This window comes from Erinaceus europaeus, chromosome 1, assembly GCF_950295315.1.
Source record: "Erinaceus europaeus chromosome 1, mEriEur2.1, whole genome shotgun sequence".
NCBI lineage: Eukaryota > Metazoa > Chordata > Mammalia > Eulipotyphla > Erinaceidae > Erinaceus > Erinaceus europaeus.
Genome location: NC_080162.1, coordinates 31,129,883 through 31,149,065, shown reverse-complemented (window position 1 = coordinate 31,149,065; position 19,183 = coordinate 31,129,883). Strand labels below are relative to the sequence as shown.

Sequence of the window (19,183 nt, the reverse complement as noted above, 5' to 3'; positions counted from 1 at the left end):
GCAGTTTTCATAGGATTGTTTTCAAATAGTCCAATAAATTTATCCAAAAAAAAAATCACCTAAATAAATAAATGAGAAATTTATACATGATTTTATTATCAGAAAAAAAAAACAACCAACCTGTGTTGGAGCTCAGTTCTCTGTGTTTCTCTTTAATGGCAGTGTGCAAAGATTAAGGGGTAAGCAAACAAAAGACTTACAGAGAGGGCGTCTGGGTGGTGGTGCGCCTGGTAGAGGTTCATGTTCATGGTCCTCACCTACAGGGAGGAAATTTCACAAGTGGTAGAACATTTCTGCAGCTCCTCCTCTCCCTTCTCCCTCTCCCTCTTCCTCTCCATCCTCACCCCAATTTCTCTCTGTATCTAGCAGAGAAAGAAAGAAAAAAAAGAGGAAGAAAATGGCTGCCAGAAGTGGTGTGGAATTGTTGTATAGCCACCAAGACCCAGCAATAAGCCTGGGGACTTATACTTTTGTAAATCAATATTAAATTAAAATCAACAATAAGCCTAGTGACAATAAGGGAAAGAGTTACTGAGACTTCCTTTTGTTGCCCTTGTTTTATTGTTGTAGTTATTATTGATGTCATTGTTGTTCAATAGGACAGAGAGAAATGGAGAGAGGAAGGGAAGACAGAGAGGGGGAGAGAAAGACAGACACCTGCAGGTGACCTGCTTTACCGCTTGTGAAGTGACGCCCTTGCAGGTGGGGAGCCGGGGCTTGAACCGGGTTCCTTATGCTGGTCCTTGCGCTTCGTGCCTCGTGCGCTTAACCCGGTGTGCTACCGCCCGACTCCCGGTTTTTGGCATCTTAAGGGCTTTCTTACTCCAGGCCTACTTTTATTTTATTTTATTTTTTTAATATTTATTTATTTATTTATTGTTGCCCTTGTTGTTGTTGTTGGATAGGACAGAGAGAAATGAAGAGAGGAGGGGAAGGCAGAGGGAGAGAGAAAGCTAGACACCTGCAGACCTGCTTCACTGTTTGTGAAGCAACTTCCCTGCAGGTGGGGAGCCGGGGGGTTTGAACCGGGATCTTTACACTGGTCCTTGCGCATTACACCACGTGCGCTTAACCCACTGAACTACCGCCCGACTCCCGGCTGGCTTTTATTTTTCAGATAGAAAAAGCAAGATAGAGAAACAGAGAGAGAGAGGGGGAAAGAAACCATAGCACTAACTCAGTCTTCATTGTGGTGGGGACTGGTCTTAAACCTGGGTTCTCATACATGACCAAGCAGCACATTATCCAAGTGAACTGGTTTTCCAGCCTAAGTTAAAAGAACCTAAAGGTACAAAACATTTCCTTATTTTATATATTTACTTTGCCTGAAAATAACCTAGAGCAAGGACTAAGTGCAGTACATGAATGAATGGATAAAAGTGCTGTCCTGGGAGTCTGGCGGTAGTGCAGTGGGTTAAGTTCAGGTGGCACAAAGCGCAAGGACTGTGGTAAGGATCCTGGTTCCAGCCCCTGGCTCTCCACCTGCAGGGGAGTCGCTTCACAGGTGGTGAAGCAGGTCTGCAGGTGTCTATCTTTCTCTCCCCCTCTCTGTTTTCCCCTCCTCTCTACATTTCTCTCTGTCCTATCCAACAACAGTAATAACTACAACAATAATAAATTTAAAAAAAGGGCAACAAAAGGAAGTAAATAAATATCAAAAAAATTTTTTTAAAGTGCTGCCCTTAATTATTAACTTAATTATTAAGCGGAAAGCTTAGGATCTACTCTACAATCTTCCTCACTATTTACTGTGTTAGGTAAAAAAGTGAATTTAGGTCTGTTTACATTTATATTTTCATGTGGTCTTCTGCTTCCTTCTACCTAAGAATTAATTTCATTTCTTGTTCACAGAGTTGAGAATGCTTGCACCAAGCTTGTCCAGGCAGCCCAGATGCTTCAGTCAGATCCATACTCAGTGCCTGCTCGAGATTATCTAATTGATGGGTCAAGGGGCATCCTTTCTGGCACCTCAGACCTGCTCCTCACCTTCGATGAGGCAGAGGTAGGTGATCTGAAGCCTATAGTATTCAGTCTAAGTCTCGTCTGAAATATCCTAATTGAGGAGTGGTAATTGTTAATGCACAAGGACCTGGGTTTGAGCCCCCAGTCTCTGTTTGCAAGGGGAAAGCTTTGCGAACGGTGAAGCATTGTTGCAAGTGTCTCTCTGTCTCTCTCCCTTCTCTGTCATCTCCTTCCCTCTTGATTTTTGGCTGTCTCTGTCCAATAAATAAATAAAGATAATAAAAAGTTTTTAAAAGGAGTGATAATTGTTTAGGATAAAAGTTGTTAAATAAGTATATATCTGCATTATCATGTTTTCTGCTTATTGTTCGCTCATTTGACTGAATATTCTAAATTACACTTTCAGGTTCGTAAAATTATTAGAGTTTGCAAAGGAATTTTGGAATATCTTACAGTGGCAGAGGTTGTAGAAACTATGGAAGATTTGGTCACTTACACAAAGAATCTTGGACCAGGTCAGTCATATCCAACTTTTATAATAAAATTTTTATGGATTGTTTATGCTTGATCTGCTTTTTATGCAGACAGTGGTGCATTGGGCTTTTAGTTGTTTTTATTGGTGTAGCTGATGCTATGCATCCACTTAGGATAGTTACAATTTTTTCCCTGAAAGATGAACCTGCTTTCTACAAATCCTGACTCTACTCAATGAATTAAACTAGACACCACAAATGTTGGAGAATGTAGGAAAGGGGCCCGAAGTGGCACACATAGCTGAGCTCACATGTTACAGTGCACAAGGACCCAGGTTCGAGCTTCCAGCCCCCAACTGCAGGAGGAAAGCTTTGCAATTGGTGAAGCAGGGCTGCAGGTGTCTCTCTGTCTCTCTATCTCTCCCTCCCCTCTCGATGTCTCTCTGTCTTTATCCAATGAATAAAGAGAACTAAAAAAAAAAAAGAAAATTAATTATTTATGTATACAGTCACACTGAACCCTGACCTCTCCATTTCACATTACACAGAATTCCTTCACTGTCTGCCAGGTGGCCTGTAGATCTTTATGATCTCTTAGCTTGATAATTAGACAGCCTAGTATTATGGATCATGCCCAAGTCTGTATAACATAATCAGACCTAGCAGGAGAAAAGGCTACTATGGCTAAATCTTATTTTGAAATGATTTAGTCATTTCAAATATTTAGTCATCTGAAAACTGGATATTCAAAATATAGAACAGATACCAGCTTTTGATGTTTTAGATATACAGTATGAACTTAAGGGTCCTTAAAGCATGCATTGTGGCACATCAGATCTTTAAGGCATCAGTATTAAAGATCACATACTACCTTATTAATTATTGTATCTTATGTGAAATGATTTTCAAGTAAGTGTTTTCTTGATATACTGGTGCATCATTCTGTAAACTTACAGCAGTGAAGAATTTTTCTGAGCCAACATTGAAGGTCATTGGGAAGTAGCTTTAGAGCAGTGCTTTGTTTGACAGTATAGGGGAGAAATGCTTTTCTTTACATGGGAGAATTGCCTGCCTGCCTGCCTGCCTGCCTGCCTGCCTGCAGCCTTCCTTGCCTCCAAGGTTATTGCTGGGGCCCATTTGGTGCCCGCACTACAAATCCACTGCTCTTGGTGTGGCCATTTTCCCCATTTTATTGGGTAGGACAGAGAGAAATTGAGAGAGGAGGACAGTGAGAAATTGAAAGAGGAGGGAGAGAAGGTGAGAGAAAGATAGACACCTATAGACATGCTTCTCTGCTTGTGAGTGTTCATGCTGTAGGTGGGGAGCCTGTGGCTAGAATCCGGATCTTTGTGTGGGTCCTTGCGCTTTGTACAATGTGCACTTATCCGGGTGCGCTACCGCCTGGCACCCAAGAATTGTATTTCTTCAAATGAAGTTGTACGCATATCCCAACATAAAAGACAGAATGGAGCTACTGTGGATGCAACAGGGGCTACCCCACTTTTCTACCTCCTATTGTACCCCTGAGGCTTTGTAAGCTACTGAAGAAATCCCAAGAGCACTTTGAAAATCAGAGCTTTAGAGAATCACATAACACCTTTGAATAGCCAAAGTAAACAAAAAGTGCTGGTAGGCTTATTCCAAAACACCAGATGCTTTCAAACACTGTCATTACTGTGATTATTTTAATAATATTTACATTTGTTTCTAATTATAAAAGTAGTACATTTTGTACAAATTGGAAAGTACAGGAAATATAAAGATCAATTATTGGAAACAGTAATTCTTAAGACTTTTAAAATCGATACATTCTTTTTTCTTCTTTTCTTTCTTTCTCTTTTTTTTTTTTTCTTTTCTTTTTTTTACCAGAGCACTGACCAGCTCTGGCTGATGGTGGTGTGGGGATTGAACCTGGGACTTCAGAGCCTCAGGCATGAAAGTCTCTTTGCATAACCATTATGTTATCTACCTTCCCACCCCCTTTCTATTTTCTCTCTTTCTTTTTTTTTCTTTTTCTTTCTTTCTTTCTTTCTCTCTCTCTCTCTTTCTCTCTTTCTTCCTTTCTTTCTTTCTTTTCCTTTTTTTCTTCCACTAGTATTATCACTGGGGCTCAGTGTCTGTACAATAGATCCTAGCAACCATTTTTTTCCTTTATAATTTTTTTAAAATTATGTTTATTTATTGGATAGAGACAGCCACAAATCAGTAGAGAAGGGGATGACAGAAGGAGACAGCCAGACTACTAGCAAAGCTTTCCCCTTGCAGGTGGGAACATGTGGCTCAAACCTGGGTCTTTGTGCATTGTAACATGTGCACTCAAGCAGGTATGCCACCATGCAGCCTTTTCCTTTTTTTTTTTTCCCAGTTTTAATTTTACTGGTGAGACAGAGAGAAGTTAAGTCGGAAGGTGGAGACAGAAAAGAGACAGCATAATGGTTCTGCAAAAGACTTCCATGCCTGAGGCTCTGAGGTCCCAGGTTCAGCACCACCATAAGACAGAGCTGAGCATTGCTCTGGTCTCTCTTTCTGTATCTTCCTCTCATTATCACTAGTAAATAAATATTAAAGAGAAAGAGAGAGAATGGACAAAGAGACTCCCGCAGCACTGTTTTATTGCTTATGAAACTCTCCCCTGCAGGTGGGGCAGGGATTTGAATCCAGGTTCTTGGAATTCAATGGGTGCACTACCTCCCACCTCCTTAAACCAATAAATCCTTAGTAGAAGGTCACATGAAATTCTTGCATAGCCTACATACAGTGACTAGGTATATAACATGAAACCTTATGCAGGGTAATCATGCAAAATACTTTTCCATCTGTGAATTTGCTTTTTAAAATTTTTAAATATTTGTGAATGTTCTTGTCAAATATAGAAATTATGTAATACCTTGTGATTTATATTTAATAAACTACTGTAACGAAAAGGATAAAATCATAATAAGAAGTTAGAGCTGGGGGCGGGCTGGGCTATAGTGCACCGAGTTAAGAGCACATAGTACAAAGTGCAAGGACCCTGACTCAACCCCATCTGCAGGGGGGTTGCTTCACAAGTGGTGAAGCAGGTTTGCAGGTGTCTTTCTCTCCCCCTCTCTGTTTTCCCCATCCCACTCAATTACTCAATTTCTCACTGTCCTATCCTATTTAAAAAAAAAAAATGGAAGAAATGGCCTTCAGGAGCAGTGGATTCATAGTGTAGGCACTGAGCCCCAGAAATAATCCTGGAGGCAAATAAATAAATAAATAAATAAAATAAGTTAGAGCTATCCTGAAAAATTCCATATCTAAGTGCTTGAGTTCAAGTGACAAGTCTGTTGTTCCTAAGTGTGCAGTCAGCTTGGACTTCCATAGTGATTCATTATGAATTTAGGTTGAATAACCAGACGCTGGATTATTTCATTGCTTACTAATTGGCAAATTCATATTTTGTCCCTTACAACCTAGGAATGACTAAAATGGCCAAAATGATTGATGAGAGACAGCAGGAACTCACTCACCAAGAACACCGAGTGATGTTGGTGAACTCGATGAATACCGTGAAAGAGTTGCTGCCAGTTCTTATTTCAGGTATTTTCTACTTATACTTTATCTTCTGGGGGTGGGGTGGGAATAAAGGGCCGACATGTCCTAAGATTGATATTACCACCATGTAATGCACATATTTTCTTGCTTCTCCCTCCACCCCCCACACACTTGGAGGTTAAATAGTCTCTGCTACATGTGAGAGAAAATCCTGGAGGATAAACTCAACATTTTGTTATCTTCCATTTCATCTTACCCTACTGAATTTGTTTTAAATGGAGATTAGGACCAGGACAACTGATTTAGAGGGATATTGGATATTTTGTGATTGTAGATCATGTATATATCTATGTCTGTGTATGTTAACTTAGTTCCCAGATCATGTTACAGTGATATTTGTACAGTGAAGGTTGCTGATAACAGAACTTTACTGCCAGACTTTCAGTGTTTTTATTTTTATTTTTATTTTTTTTAATTAGATAGGAGGAGAGAAAGAACCAGACATCACTCTGGTACATGTGCTGCCAGAGATCCAACTCAGGACCTCATGCTTGAGAGTCTATGTTTTATCTACTGCACCACCTCCCAGACCACATGTTTTAAATATTCTTTTTAAGACAGTAAAATTCTAAAATGTGTGTTAAAAGTGTGGAATACTTTGTGAATATTGTTATGCAGCAGACTCTATGCCTGAAGCTCTGTCCTCCTCAGCACCATAAGCCAGAGCAGAGCAGTGCTCTGAAAAAAAGACTACACATACACACACATACACACACACACACACACACATACACACACACACACACACACACACACACAGTTATGCAGCAAGATTGATTAAAGTCTAAGCTTAGTTTCTGATCTTTTATTTTTATAGCTATGAAGATATTTGTAACAACTAAAAACTCAAAAACACAAGGAATAGAAGAAGCTTTGAAAAATCGCAATTTTACTGTAGACAAAATGAGTGCTGAAATTAATGAAATCATTCGTGTATTACAACTTACTTCTTGGGATGAAGATGCCTGGGCCAGCAAAGTAAGTGTGACTGGGTGAAATAAGCAAAATCTTGAGTTCTCCCTTGTCTTACATTTATTTTATCTAGTAGTTGTGAAAGTAATTTCCTCTTCACTTTGATGAACTACCTAGATGCTTTTGCAAATTGCCTTTGCTCCCAGGCAGAATATATACATAAGTATGTGGGTGAATGTTAATTGAAGGCTGAGATATATAGCTTTTCCTTCAAGCTGAAGTTTCATTGATTGGGCTGCTAGAGGAATTCTGGTGTGGTATTCTCACACCAGAATGGGTGGTTGTTGCTGAGTGACAGATGCAGAAGATGCCTGTGACTGAGTTTTATGGAAAACTTTTCCTTAATCAACATTTGCTTTGACCTAGTGAAATCTACAGTGGAAACTCTTGATAACTCTGGGTGTGTCCCTTCATTTCATTTTTCCTCTAAGGAAAGTTTCATTAAAATGTTAAGTTCTCACATTTGCTAGTTTGAAGGTTTCCTTCACCTCTTGTCTAGAATTTCTCCTGGGACGCTGAAAGGGTTAGTGGATTCCTTCTGGCACTCATCAGCAGTGAGTCTGTATTGCTGCACTCATCAGTCTCATGCTGACTAGTGACTGTGGGCAAACAGAAATGCTTGGGTTTACATTCTTATGGTAAGGCCCCCAAGATGTAGGTGGTGAGGGAAGCGCTGAATTAACCCTGTTTCCAGGAGTCAGCTTCTCCACACTGGACCCAAATGTCTCCAGGGCCTCCCTGCAGGCTGATAGTAGAGAGGGGATTTTGTAATAGGACTTCCAGTGGGTGTTCAATAAGGCTATGCTTGTCCTCCAAGACATCTATCTATGTTAAAGTCAAAGCTAAGAACCTGTAGTATTAGCCTTGTTGCCTGGAAAGATTTCCGAGGCATAAAGTTCTTGAACAAGTTTTCAGACTACTTGAAATCTCTATGGTATTATTATTTTAAATCTGATATTTTGCTTAATTTTGCTTTTGAGTATTTGACAACTTTCACTTCCCTGTTATGACTTTTTTACGCATCTTTTTTTGTTCTCTTGTTTGTTTTACTCTTTTTCTCACGTTTAGAAGGTAAGTTTTCTCTTGCCCTCTGGTTTCTTTTTTCGCTTCAAAAAAGAGAAAAAGCATGTCTGTGAGGTTTTTAAAAATATTTATTTATTTGTTTATTTTATGCTGTGTGCCTTGCCTTATTCTGTGTGCCGGTGTGTAACACTGTGCTCGAATATGCGACAGAATGTGATTGAATACGGGACCAAGGGGCTGTGCTAGGCAGACTGCGAGGCTGACTCATTAAGCTATTTCTTTGGGGGAAGAGGAAAAAGACATTACTATGGAATATTAGGCTTTCTGTATTTGGTGGACACTTCCATCTCTTTGAATAGGCTCCTGTGAACAATTTGAGCTTGATTATTCCAACTGACTTCATTTGAGAAGCAGATTCCTCCTGAAGGAAGAAAGCTTCTAGCTAATGCTACCTGTATTTGCCCTTCGTGGCAGTCTCTTTGCAAGTGATGGCATTTTGCTTTTAGAGATATGTCATTGAGGTTCTAAAATGAGGTTAAATGGATGCCTGTCCTTCACAGTAATACGGACCTTCAAAATCAAAAGAAAAAAAGTAAGGTCTATCTAAAGTGTTTTTTCCTAACTTCAGTTCATGGCTCACTGCATGTTCTACTGCCTTAGTTGTGAATTAGTTATAGTTGTCTGTGACTTATTGTTCCCCCCAACCTAATCTCTCTTCTTTCTTTTTTTTTCTTTCCCTCCTTCCTTCCTCCTTTTCTTCTCCTCCTTCTTCTCCTTTTTTCCTAGAGCACCTCTCAGCTCTAGTTTACGCTGGTGCTGGAGATTGAACCTGGGCCTTTCTTTGGTGCCTTAGGCATGAATGTCCTCTGCATAGTCATTGTGGTATTTCACTATTCTCCAGCCCTTTCTAATTGCTTTTCTTCTTTCCTCTCCTCTGTTTCTAGCTGGTGTGAAATGGTAATAAAGAGGACCAGGCATTGCAATGTTAAGTTTTCTTTATTTTTGGAGAGGAAAAAAGCACCCATCAAGTGAATAAGTGTTACTGTTACTGAGATTTACTTATCTTTGTGCCACTGAGAAATTTTGTTTTTGTTTTTTTTTTTAGATGTGGTTAGTTGAGATTTTTCAGAACAAAGATAAGGCACTTAGGAGAAGGACATGTAAGAGAAATAGACTTGGTCATTACTGTGTATTGTCTTGTAGCTTCCTTAGTTTTATGCTGGTTTGGAAGGAACCAGTCTGTGAGGATGCTGCAAAACTATCAGATTGAAAGTAAATAAAATCAGCCGAGTTAATAGAAGTTAAAGTATGTGATGACATCAGAATGAGTAAGACCTATTTTTAACCTAATTTTGCTCTTAATACACATTTTCCTGCCTCAAACATCAAAATGCTATAATTCCCATCCTATGATACTTTTGCTCATTCCTTAACAGTAGTAATCATTTCTTTTTTTTTTTTTTTAATTTTTTATTTAAGAAAGGATTAATGAACAAAAACATAAGGTAGGAGGGGTACAACTCCACACAATTCCCACCACCCAATCTCCATAACCCCTGATAGCGTTCCCATTCTCTAGCCCTCTGGGAGCATGGACCCAGGGTCATTGAGGGTTGCAGAAGGTAGAAGGTCTGGCTTCTGTAATTGCTTCCCCGCTGAACATGGGCATTGACTGGTCGGTCCATACTCCCAGTCTGCCTCTCTCTTTCCCTAGTAAGGTGTGTCTCTGGGGAAGCTGAGCTCCAGGACACATTGGTGGGGTCTTCAATCCAGGGAAGCCTGGCCAGCATCCTGGTGGCATCTGGAACCTGGTGATTGAAAAGAGAGTTAACATACGAAGCCAAACAATTTGTTGAGCAATCATAGTAGTAATCATTTCTATTAGTTTTAAGCTTATTAAAAAAAATCACCCTGAGAATCGAGATTGGTAATTAAGGTTTTGGTTTTTTTCAGTCAAGTATCAGTATGTATTTTTCTTTTTTAAAATATTTATTTAGGGAGTCGGGCGGTAATGCAGCAGGTTAAGCGCACGTGGTGCAAAGTGCAAGGACCTGCGTAAGGATCCTGGTTCGAGCCCCCGGCTCCCCACCTGCAAGAGAGTCACTTCACAGGTGGTGAAGCAGGTCTGCAGGTGTCTGTTTTTCTCTCCCCCTCTCTGTCTTCCCCTCCTCTCTTCATTTCTCTCTGTCCTATCCAACAACGATGGCAACAATAATAACTACAACAATAAAACAAGGGCAACAAAAGGGAAAAATAATTAAATAAAAAATTTTTTTAATTATAAAAAATATGTATTTATTAGCATTAGAGGACCAGAACACCACTCTGGCTTTTGCAATGCTGGGGATCAAACTCAGGACCTCGTGCTTGATAGCTTATCACCTTATCCACTGTACCACGTCCTGGACTACTCATTATGAATTGTGAATTGCTCAACTGTAAGCAGTGCATTAATGAGACCTTGTGTCTGTCTGTGAACATTGGCTTCTCATTCTATTTAATGCACATATCTTTTACCTCCTCTCACCCCCTACTAAATAAAGAATTAACTTTCTTTTACCATACTTGTTTCATGCTTCCCCATTGGTGCAGTTTTCTCATGGAAAAGTGGGGGAAGAAAGTAAGTGGAAAAACTCTTGGTAAAACTGTGTCTTGCCAAAGTAGATTTCGAGAGGCAATGCAATAACTGATTATTTTACCTTTTATACTTGGATTGAAATTGCAGCCTTATAAATTCAAAATAATTTTAACTTTAAGCACTTCTTGTTATTTTGAAAGTAGTAACTTCCTCCTCCTTAAATCAGAAAACATCTTATAGTAGTCGTTAAAAATCAATTTAGCATTTTTCCTTCTGGAAATACATTATGAAAAGAATCTGAGTTAAATACAGTTCTAATACTACCCTAAGTAAAGTTAGTCATCTAGACTTTGGTTTTTAATTTTTTATTTGATGAATGGTGAATACTAAGACCAAGTGGAAAAATCTAAAAAGCATTTCATGGCTAAGGATCTCTGAACTCTATTCATACAGTTCTACAACTGCACTTTGAAATCATTAGACGGTATTATTCAGAATTAGTTCCTATTGTGAATCTCCTCCCACTGTGGGCCTACTCTGGTGGTGGTTAAATGTAGTGACTAACTCATGACTTGTATAGATGATACTGCAATTTACCAAAAAAGGAAATACTAGTTAGTTAGAACATGCAACCCTTTAATACTTGCCCTTATTTTGTATACTGTTAGTATTTAAGGGTTGATTTTTATTTCAACACTTTAAAAAAATGGTGTGTGACATAGTTATGAGATGTTTGGTATTTTCTTTTAGCAGCTCATGCAGAGAAAGACTTATCTCTAAGATTTTGAGATAATAATAAAGGTGTTTGTGATGTCATTTTCTTTTACCTAGAAGGAAAGGATCCTAAAAATGTTGAAGAAACTTGTCTTTGACCCAAGCGATTTTTTAAAAATTATTTATTTATTCCCTTTTGTTGCCCTGGTAGTGTTATTGTTGTAATTATTGTTGTTGTGTTATTGATGTCATCATTGCTGGATAGGACAGAGAGAAATGGAAAGAGGAAGGAAAGACGGGGGTGGGGGGTGAGGTAGACACCTGTAAGCTTGCTTCACTACTTGTGAAGTGGCTCTTCTGCAGGTGGAGAGCCGGGGGCTTGAACCGGGATCCTTATGCCTGTCCTTGCACTTTGCGCCATATGCGCTTAACCTGCTGTGCTACTGCCCGACTCCCCCAAGCAATCTTTTAATTGGTATATCTGATTCTGCTTTCATAGGTGGCATGTAAATTTAGGGCTGGGAAGTTATTCTTTAAAAATATTTACTTATTTAAACAATAAATAAAATATTTATTCATTTTGTATACAGAGAAAAATTGAGAAGAATAGGAAGATGGGGTTATGGGGAGAGAAGCACAAACACTGTTTCATTACTTGTGAAGCCTTCCCCCTATCAGTGAGGACTTGGCATTTGAACCTGGGTTCTTGCATACTGAAATGTGCTTTCCCAACCAGGTATACCATCATCTGGTACCTGGGAAGATATTCTTAGAAATGAAAAAGTGATGCCTGAAGAAGGTAACTTTCCAGAAATTGTAGGATTAGACCAAGGCTTCTCATTCCTTAAATGTCATTTGTAAGATTTTGTTCTACAGTCTAGTCACTCCCCCCACCTCCCAGAAGCATCACTACTTAAAATATTTGGGAACTGAAAATGTGGTCTGGAGTAGGTTAGAAAGGGCATGGTCGGGGGGATTTATGGAATAAGGAAGAATGGATTGGGCAGCAAAGGAGAGAGGGTTCTTAATCCTGTAGTTACAGTGTTCAAGGGCCAAGAATGGCAGGACCTTATTTTCCTACTGCAGTTCTTCTTCATTGTGCATGGAGGAACTCAGTGGGTCTCAGTATGATTCACTATTCTTTAGGCTTGATTCTGTATTAACTTGCAACAGCGTTTCAGTTCCTAGGAGACTATTACATTTTCCTTCCACCTTTTGGTATTCTGGGGAGGGTGTCAAACCACTTGTTGGTTTGTTTTCTCCATTTTAAAATATGAGCTTTAAGAAAAAGGAACCAAAAGGAGATGAAACAAGTTCCTTGCTAGCTGCCCCACTGTTGTTTGACTAGATCTAGTCTCTTTTCTCTCTTGTATTTATTAATAGGAAATAAAGAGAGAAGGAGAAAGACACAGAGCATCACTCTGTTACAGGCACTGCCAAGGATATTATGTTTAAGAATTCAACATGGTCTCCACTGCACAACATCCTGGACTGCAGATCTAGTTTCTTTTATAAATAATAATAATAATAAGCAAAACCAACCAAACAAAAATGAATCAAAGATGAGCACTCAAATGAAGATACAGCCTATGTTGTCTTTTCCTATTCCATACCCAGATTATACTCCTAGTAGCAAAATTTACATGATGAGATTACCTAAAAGCTTTGTGATATACGACATGGTTAACCACAAAGGTATAATTATTTTCAGCCTTCGTAAACCTCAATATTGATTTATACTCCTAGTTATTAAGTGAATTTTTAAATTTATTTATTTTTTTTATGTTTATTGCCACCAGGGTTATTGCTGGCATTCCATGCCGGCACAACAAATCCGCTGCTCCAGGCAGCCATTTTTCCCACTTTTTAAATTGTATTTAACAAGACAGAAAGGAATTGATAGGGAAGTGGAGATAGAGAGGGAGAGAGTAAGACAGATATCTGCAGACCTACTTTATTGTTTATAACGTGGGAGGGTTGGAACTTGGATCCATGCACATGGTGATATGTGCCCTTAACCTACTGTACCACCGCCCAGTCCCATGAATTTATCATATCCAATGTTAGTAAACTTCTTGTGTTGTTCACAACAGAATTCTGTCAATTCCATATGTACTACCTCTTAAAATAAATGTGTGTAGTTCCTTTTTTTAAAAAAAAATTTGTATTTATTCCCTTTTGTTGCCCTTGTTTTATTGTTGTGGTTCTTATTGTTGTTATTGATGTCATTGTTGTTGGATAGGACAGAGAGAAATGGAGAGAGGAGGGGAAGACAGAGGGGGGGAGAGAAAGACAGACACCTGCAGACCTGCTTCACCGCTTGTGAAGCGACTTCCCAGCACAAGCAACACCCCTGCAGGTGGGGAGCCGGGGGCTCGAACCGGGATCCATAGGCCAGTCCTTGTACTTTGCGCCACGTGCGCTTAACCCACTGCTACTGCCCGACTCCCAGATGTGTAGTTCTTAGGAGAGCAAAATATTTGTTCTCAAAGACATTTTTGTTAATAGCTATGACCTTTAAATTAATAGTTACAATTTGGTTTAGTGCAGAAAGATGTTACGGTGACTCGGGGATTCCAAACTGTCGAAAATTTGTGCTGTTAAAAACTTGGTAATTAATTGAAATTCCTGGGTTACAAATATAGCTTCAACTTTGTGAAATTATGGTGCTTATTAGAAGGGATGGGGGAAGCATAGAAGTTTAGTAGATATAGTGTGAAACTATGCATCTTGTATTTTTTTTTAATTTAAAAGAGAATATTGTGGGGAGTCGGGCGATAGCGCAGCGGGTTAAGCGCACGTGTCACAAAGCTCAAGGACCCGCGCATAAGGATCCCGGTTTGAGCCCCCGGCTCCCCACCTGCAGGGGAGTCGCTTCATAAGCGGTGAAGCTGGTCTGCTTCATAAGCGGTGAAGCTGGTCTGCAGGTGTCTGTCTTTCTCTCCCGCTCTCTGTCTTCCCCTCCTCTCTCCATTTCTCTCTAACCTATCCAATAGAAACAATAACTACAACAATAAAACAACAGGGCAACAAAAAGGAATAAATAAATAAATAAAAAAAGGATCTAAAAAAAAAAAGAATATTGTGGGGGTGGGCAGTGGCACACTGGGTTGAGCACAAATAGTTCAAAGCTCAAGGACTTGTGCGAGGATCCTGGTTCCAGCCCTGGTTCTCCACCTTTGGGGAGGTCACTCCATAAGCAGTGAAGCAGGTCTGTATATGTCTTTCTCCCTCTCAGCCTCCCCCTCCTCTCTCAATTTCAGTCTGTCCTATCCAATAAAATGGAAAAAATGGCCTCCAGGACCAGTGGATTCGGACTGCCAGCACCGAGCCCCAGCAATAAACTTGGAGACAAAAAAAAAAAAAAAAGAATATTGTTCATTCCAAATTTGCCATTGATTCTTTTTAGGGAAAATGAACATCTCTTAATTTTAACTTCTTGATGTTGTCCTATCTCCCACTCGTGAGTAAATTACTCATTTCCAGAGAATCAGATTCTTTCTTTGAAACATGGTAGCCTTTCAAGCTTTATTAGGGATTTTCTTAAAGGCAGTGGTTATAAGGATACTAAATAGAATAAAGCTATTCTTTTCACTTTGTTTCAATCACTTTTGAGCAATGTAGAATAAAAGTAGTCATTTAGATTGGGAAATTTAGGAATTTGATTTCTACAGTTTACATACAATTTTTTTTTTTTTTGGTTTATTAACTAAAGCCAGAATGAATGAGGCAGATTTGTTGGAGGACTGATAGAATCTTTGGAAACTCTCTTAGTAAAGGGGAAAAATTCACTGGCTAGGAGATGGTGCAGTGGAGAAAACATCAAGTATGTTTTCACGAGTTCCTGGCATTGGATATGCCAGAGTGATGCTCTGGTTCTCTCTCCTCTCCTTTCTCTCATATATAAGTAAAGGACAGCAAGGACAGGCATAAGGATTCCCGTTGGAGCCTCTGGCTCCCCACCTGCAGGGGAGTCACTTTACAGGCGGTAAAGCAGGTCTGCAGGTGTCTTTCTCTCTTCCTCTCTGTCTTCCCCTCCTCTCTCCATTTCTCTCTGTCCTATCCAACAACGAATGACATCATCAACAACAATAATAACCACAACAAGGCTACAACAACAAGGGCAACAAAAGGGGAAAATGGCCTCCAGGAGCAGTGGATTCATGGTGCCCCAGCAATAACCCTGGAGGCAAAAAATTAAAAAGTTGCCTTGTTAAAAAAATTTCTTGAGATTTAGCTAATGTTATCCACAAATTTAAGGTCAATTAAGTTTCTAAGACTCTGTCCCCCTTTCTTATAAAATTCAATTAACTTAAGTTTGAGGGTCAATGAAACAGTGAGGAAACAAATGCCTAGAATAGAGCCTGATCTGCAGGAAATGCTCTGTTTATATCAGACACTGAATCTTTGCTTTCCTTTGAATTTAGGATTTTGAAATTAGTAATTTAAAAAATGTTTTCACTGAAAATATATGTATGCTAGAGAAGTGGTGCTTAACACGTTAAAATGTAAATATTTTTAGTTTGGGAAGATATTACAGTAGTAGCACATAGGACTTAATGTGAGCCATATCAGAATTGATTGCTTATTCCACCAATAACCAGAGCAGTGCTCTGGTAAAACATTAATTCATTAGTTAATTTAATTATATATTTTACAGAGATATAATTTAATTTCTTCAGGCTACACATATCTTTGATGAGAGTTTGTGAATTTTTTAAAAAATCTGTACCTAGACAAAGAGTTATAATTTGTTTTAAACCCTATAGCTACTCAGCCTGCTGTGGCTAAGACTAGCCCCAAACCCTTTTTGAAAAAGATCCAGAAACTGGGTGCGGGTAGATAGTATAATGGTTATGCAAAAAGACTCTCATGCCTGATGATCTGAAGTCGCAGGTTCAGTTACCTGCATTATCATAAACCAGAGCTGTTCAGTGCAGTGCTCTGGTAAAAAAAAGAGAGAGAGAAAGATATAGATAGATAGATAGATATACATATGCATTGCTCTGGTAAAAAAATAAATAAATTATTTTTTTAAAGTTGTTGATTTTAGGGCCTGCTAATTTGAAATTAGGCTATTATTGGCTACTATTTGTGAAGGCAAGGTTTTCTGAACAGGTGAAGAACAAGATGCTATGGTGCCACCGTCTGGAAAAGTAGTGGTACAACATCTCTTTAACCCCAGTTTTTGTCTGTTTTCCTTTCATAAAATGGAAATATTGACAAGACTATAGGATAAGAGGGGTAAAACTCCACATAATTCCCATCAGAACTCCTTATCCCATCCCCTCCCCTGATAGCTTCCCTATTCTTTTTTTTTTAATTTAATCTTTTATTTATAAAAAGGAAACATTGACTAAACCATAGGATAAGAGGGGTACAGCTTCATACAATTCCCACCACCAGAACTCCGTATCCCATCCCCTCCCCTGATAGTGTCCCTGTTCTTTATCCCTCTGGGAGTATGGACTCAGGATCATTATGGGGTATAGAAGGTGGAAGGTCTGGCTTCTGAAATTACTTCCCTGCTGAACATGGGCACTGGCAGGTTGATCCATACTCCCAGCCTGTCTCTCTCTCTCTTTCCCTAATGGGGCCTGCCTCTGAGGAGGCAGGGCTTCAGGACGCATTGGTGGGTCTCTGTTTTGGAAGAAGCTAGCAGGTCTATTTTAGGCATATTGAAAGGGGCCCATAACTTTAGTAGTTTTTGCCCGAGCCTGACAGCTAAGATGCAGGTGGACCCAGGTTATTGTCTGGGGAGATGGTGTCATAGTTGGAAAACGGACTAGAAAACTGGATCAGGGAAGAGAGTAACTCCCAAATATGGGGAAAGTATATAAATATTGTTACCACCTTCTCTGACCCATCTTTGATGGAACTAGAAGGAATTATGTTAGGTGAGATAAGTCAGAAAGACAAAGACAAGTATAGGATGATCCCACTCATAAACAGAAGTTGAGAAAGAAGAACAGAAAAGGAAACTCAAAGCAGAATATGACTAAGTTTGGAGTAGGGCACCAAAGTAAAAATCTCTGGGTGGAGGTGAGGGTATATGTTTAGCTTCACTGTGGGGGTGGGGAGGGGAGGGACACAGACCTTTGGCGATGGGTGTTAATATAGACTCCTATTAACTTATAATCTCATAACTCACTAATTAATATGAGGGGGAAAATGGATCAAATGTCTCAAACTTTTTGATGCATAGAACATAGCTCTAAGTATATGTTACTTCAGTCTAAGCACTTAAAACTTCAAACTGGGGAGTAGGGCAGTAGCGCAGAATGTTAAGTACACGTGGTGCGAAGCACAAGGACCAGCGTAAGGAGCCCGGTTCGAGCCTTCAGCTCCCCTCCTGCAGGGGAGTCGCTTCACAGGTGGTGAAGCAGGTCTGCAGGTGTCTTTCTCTCCCCCCTCTGTCTTCCCCTCCTCTCTCCATTTCTCTCTGTCTTATCCAAGGACAGTAACAACAACAACAATAATAATAACCACAACAATGATAAAACAACAAGGGCAACAAAAGGGGAAAAAATGGTTTCCAGGAGAGGTGGATTTGTGGTGCAGGCACCGAGCCCTGGCAATAACCTTGGAGGCAAAAAAAAAAAAAAAAAAAAAAAAATTCAAACTGATAATCAGGTTGAATTTTAACAGTGGGCTCAAATTGTTAATACATGTTAATACATGACATGTTCTTTGAAATATTAAATCTTCTAAAAGCTTACACCAGGGAGAGCAGAAACAACTGGTAACCCCAGTTTTTTTTCTTTTATTTTTTAAAGGTATTTTATTTTATTTTGTCTCCAGGGTTATCGCTGGGGCTCAGAGCCTGCACTGCTAATCCACTGCTCCTGGGGGCCACTTTTTCCCCTTTGCTGCCCTTGTTGTTCATCATTGTTCTTGTTATTATTATCATTATTATTATTATTGTCACTGTGACTGGATAGGACAGAGAAGTCGAGGTAGGAAGGGAATACAGAGAGGGGGAGAGAAAGACAGACACCTTCAGACATGCTTCCCTGCAGGTAGGGAACTGGGGGCTGGTCCTTGCGCTTCCCTTCCACCCGGCCACATAACCCCAGTTTTGTAGTATTGCAAACTGAAAAAAGTTAGGTTTTCAGACACTGCTTAGAATTTCAGAGTAGATTCTAAAAGGAGGTAGACCATGTTAAAGATGTTAATGTTAAGTAGAGACTTACTTTTTTTTCTTTTCTGTTTTCTCTTTCTTTCTCTCTCTCTCTCTTTCTTTTCTTTTCTTTTTTCTTTTTTTTTTTTTTTTGCCTTCAGGGTTATTGCTGTGCCTGCACTATGAATTCACTGTTCCGGGAGGCTATTTTTCCCCTTTTGTTGTCCTTCTTATTTATTATTGTTGTTGTTATTGCTGTCATTGTTGTTGGATAGGACAGAGAAAAATGGAGAGAGGAGAGGAAGGCGGAGAGGGGGCGAGAAAGATAGACACCTGCAGACCTGCTTCACTGCTCGTGAAGTGACACCCCTGCAGGGGGGGAGCATGAGGCTCAAACCGGGATCCTTAAGCAGGTCCCAGCACTTCACGCCATGTGCACTCAACCCACTGCGCTACCACCCAGCCCCCCTTCCTTCCTTCCTTCCTTCCTTCCTTCCTTCCTTCCTTCCTTCCTTCCTTCCTTCCTTCTTTCCTTCCTTCCTTCCTCCATTCCTCCTTTCTTTCTTTCTTTCTTTCTTTCTTTCTTTCTTTCTTTCTTTCTTTCTTTCTTTCTCTCTTTCTTTCTACCAGTGGATCAGCTCTGGCTTATGGTGATGCAGAGAGTTGAACCTGGGACTTACGAGCCTTAGGCGTGAGTCTCTTTACATAACCATCTCTACCCCCACCCTGGCCCCTTAAGTGGAGACTTAAGAGATGTCAGTC

The 19,183-nt window shown here is 39.8% G+C and overlaps 1 protein-coding gene across 2 annotated transcripts in view; it reads left to right on the top strand.

The window, feature by feature from the left end:
* VCL (vinculin) overlaps positions 1 to 19,183 on the top strand; it is a 138,161-nt gene that overhangs the window by 76,928 nt on the left and 42,050 nt on the right. For both annotated transcript variants that reach the window (XM_007520349.3, XM_007520350.3), the window contains exons 3-6: positions 1,852 to 2,002; positions 2,369 to 2,477; positions 5,877 to 5,999; positions 6,832 to 6,992. In XM_007520349.3, the coding sequence (XP_007520411.1) occupies positions 1,852 to 2,002; positions 2,369 to 2,477; positions 5,877 to 5,999; positions 6,832 to 6,992 (544 nt within the window). The remainder of the gene's footprint in view (positions 1 to 1,851; positions 2,003 to 2,368; positions 2,478 to 5,876; positions 6,000 to 6,831; positions 6,993 to 19,183) is intronic.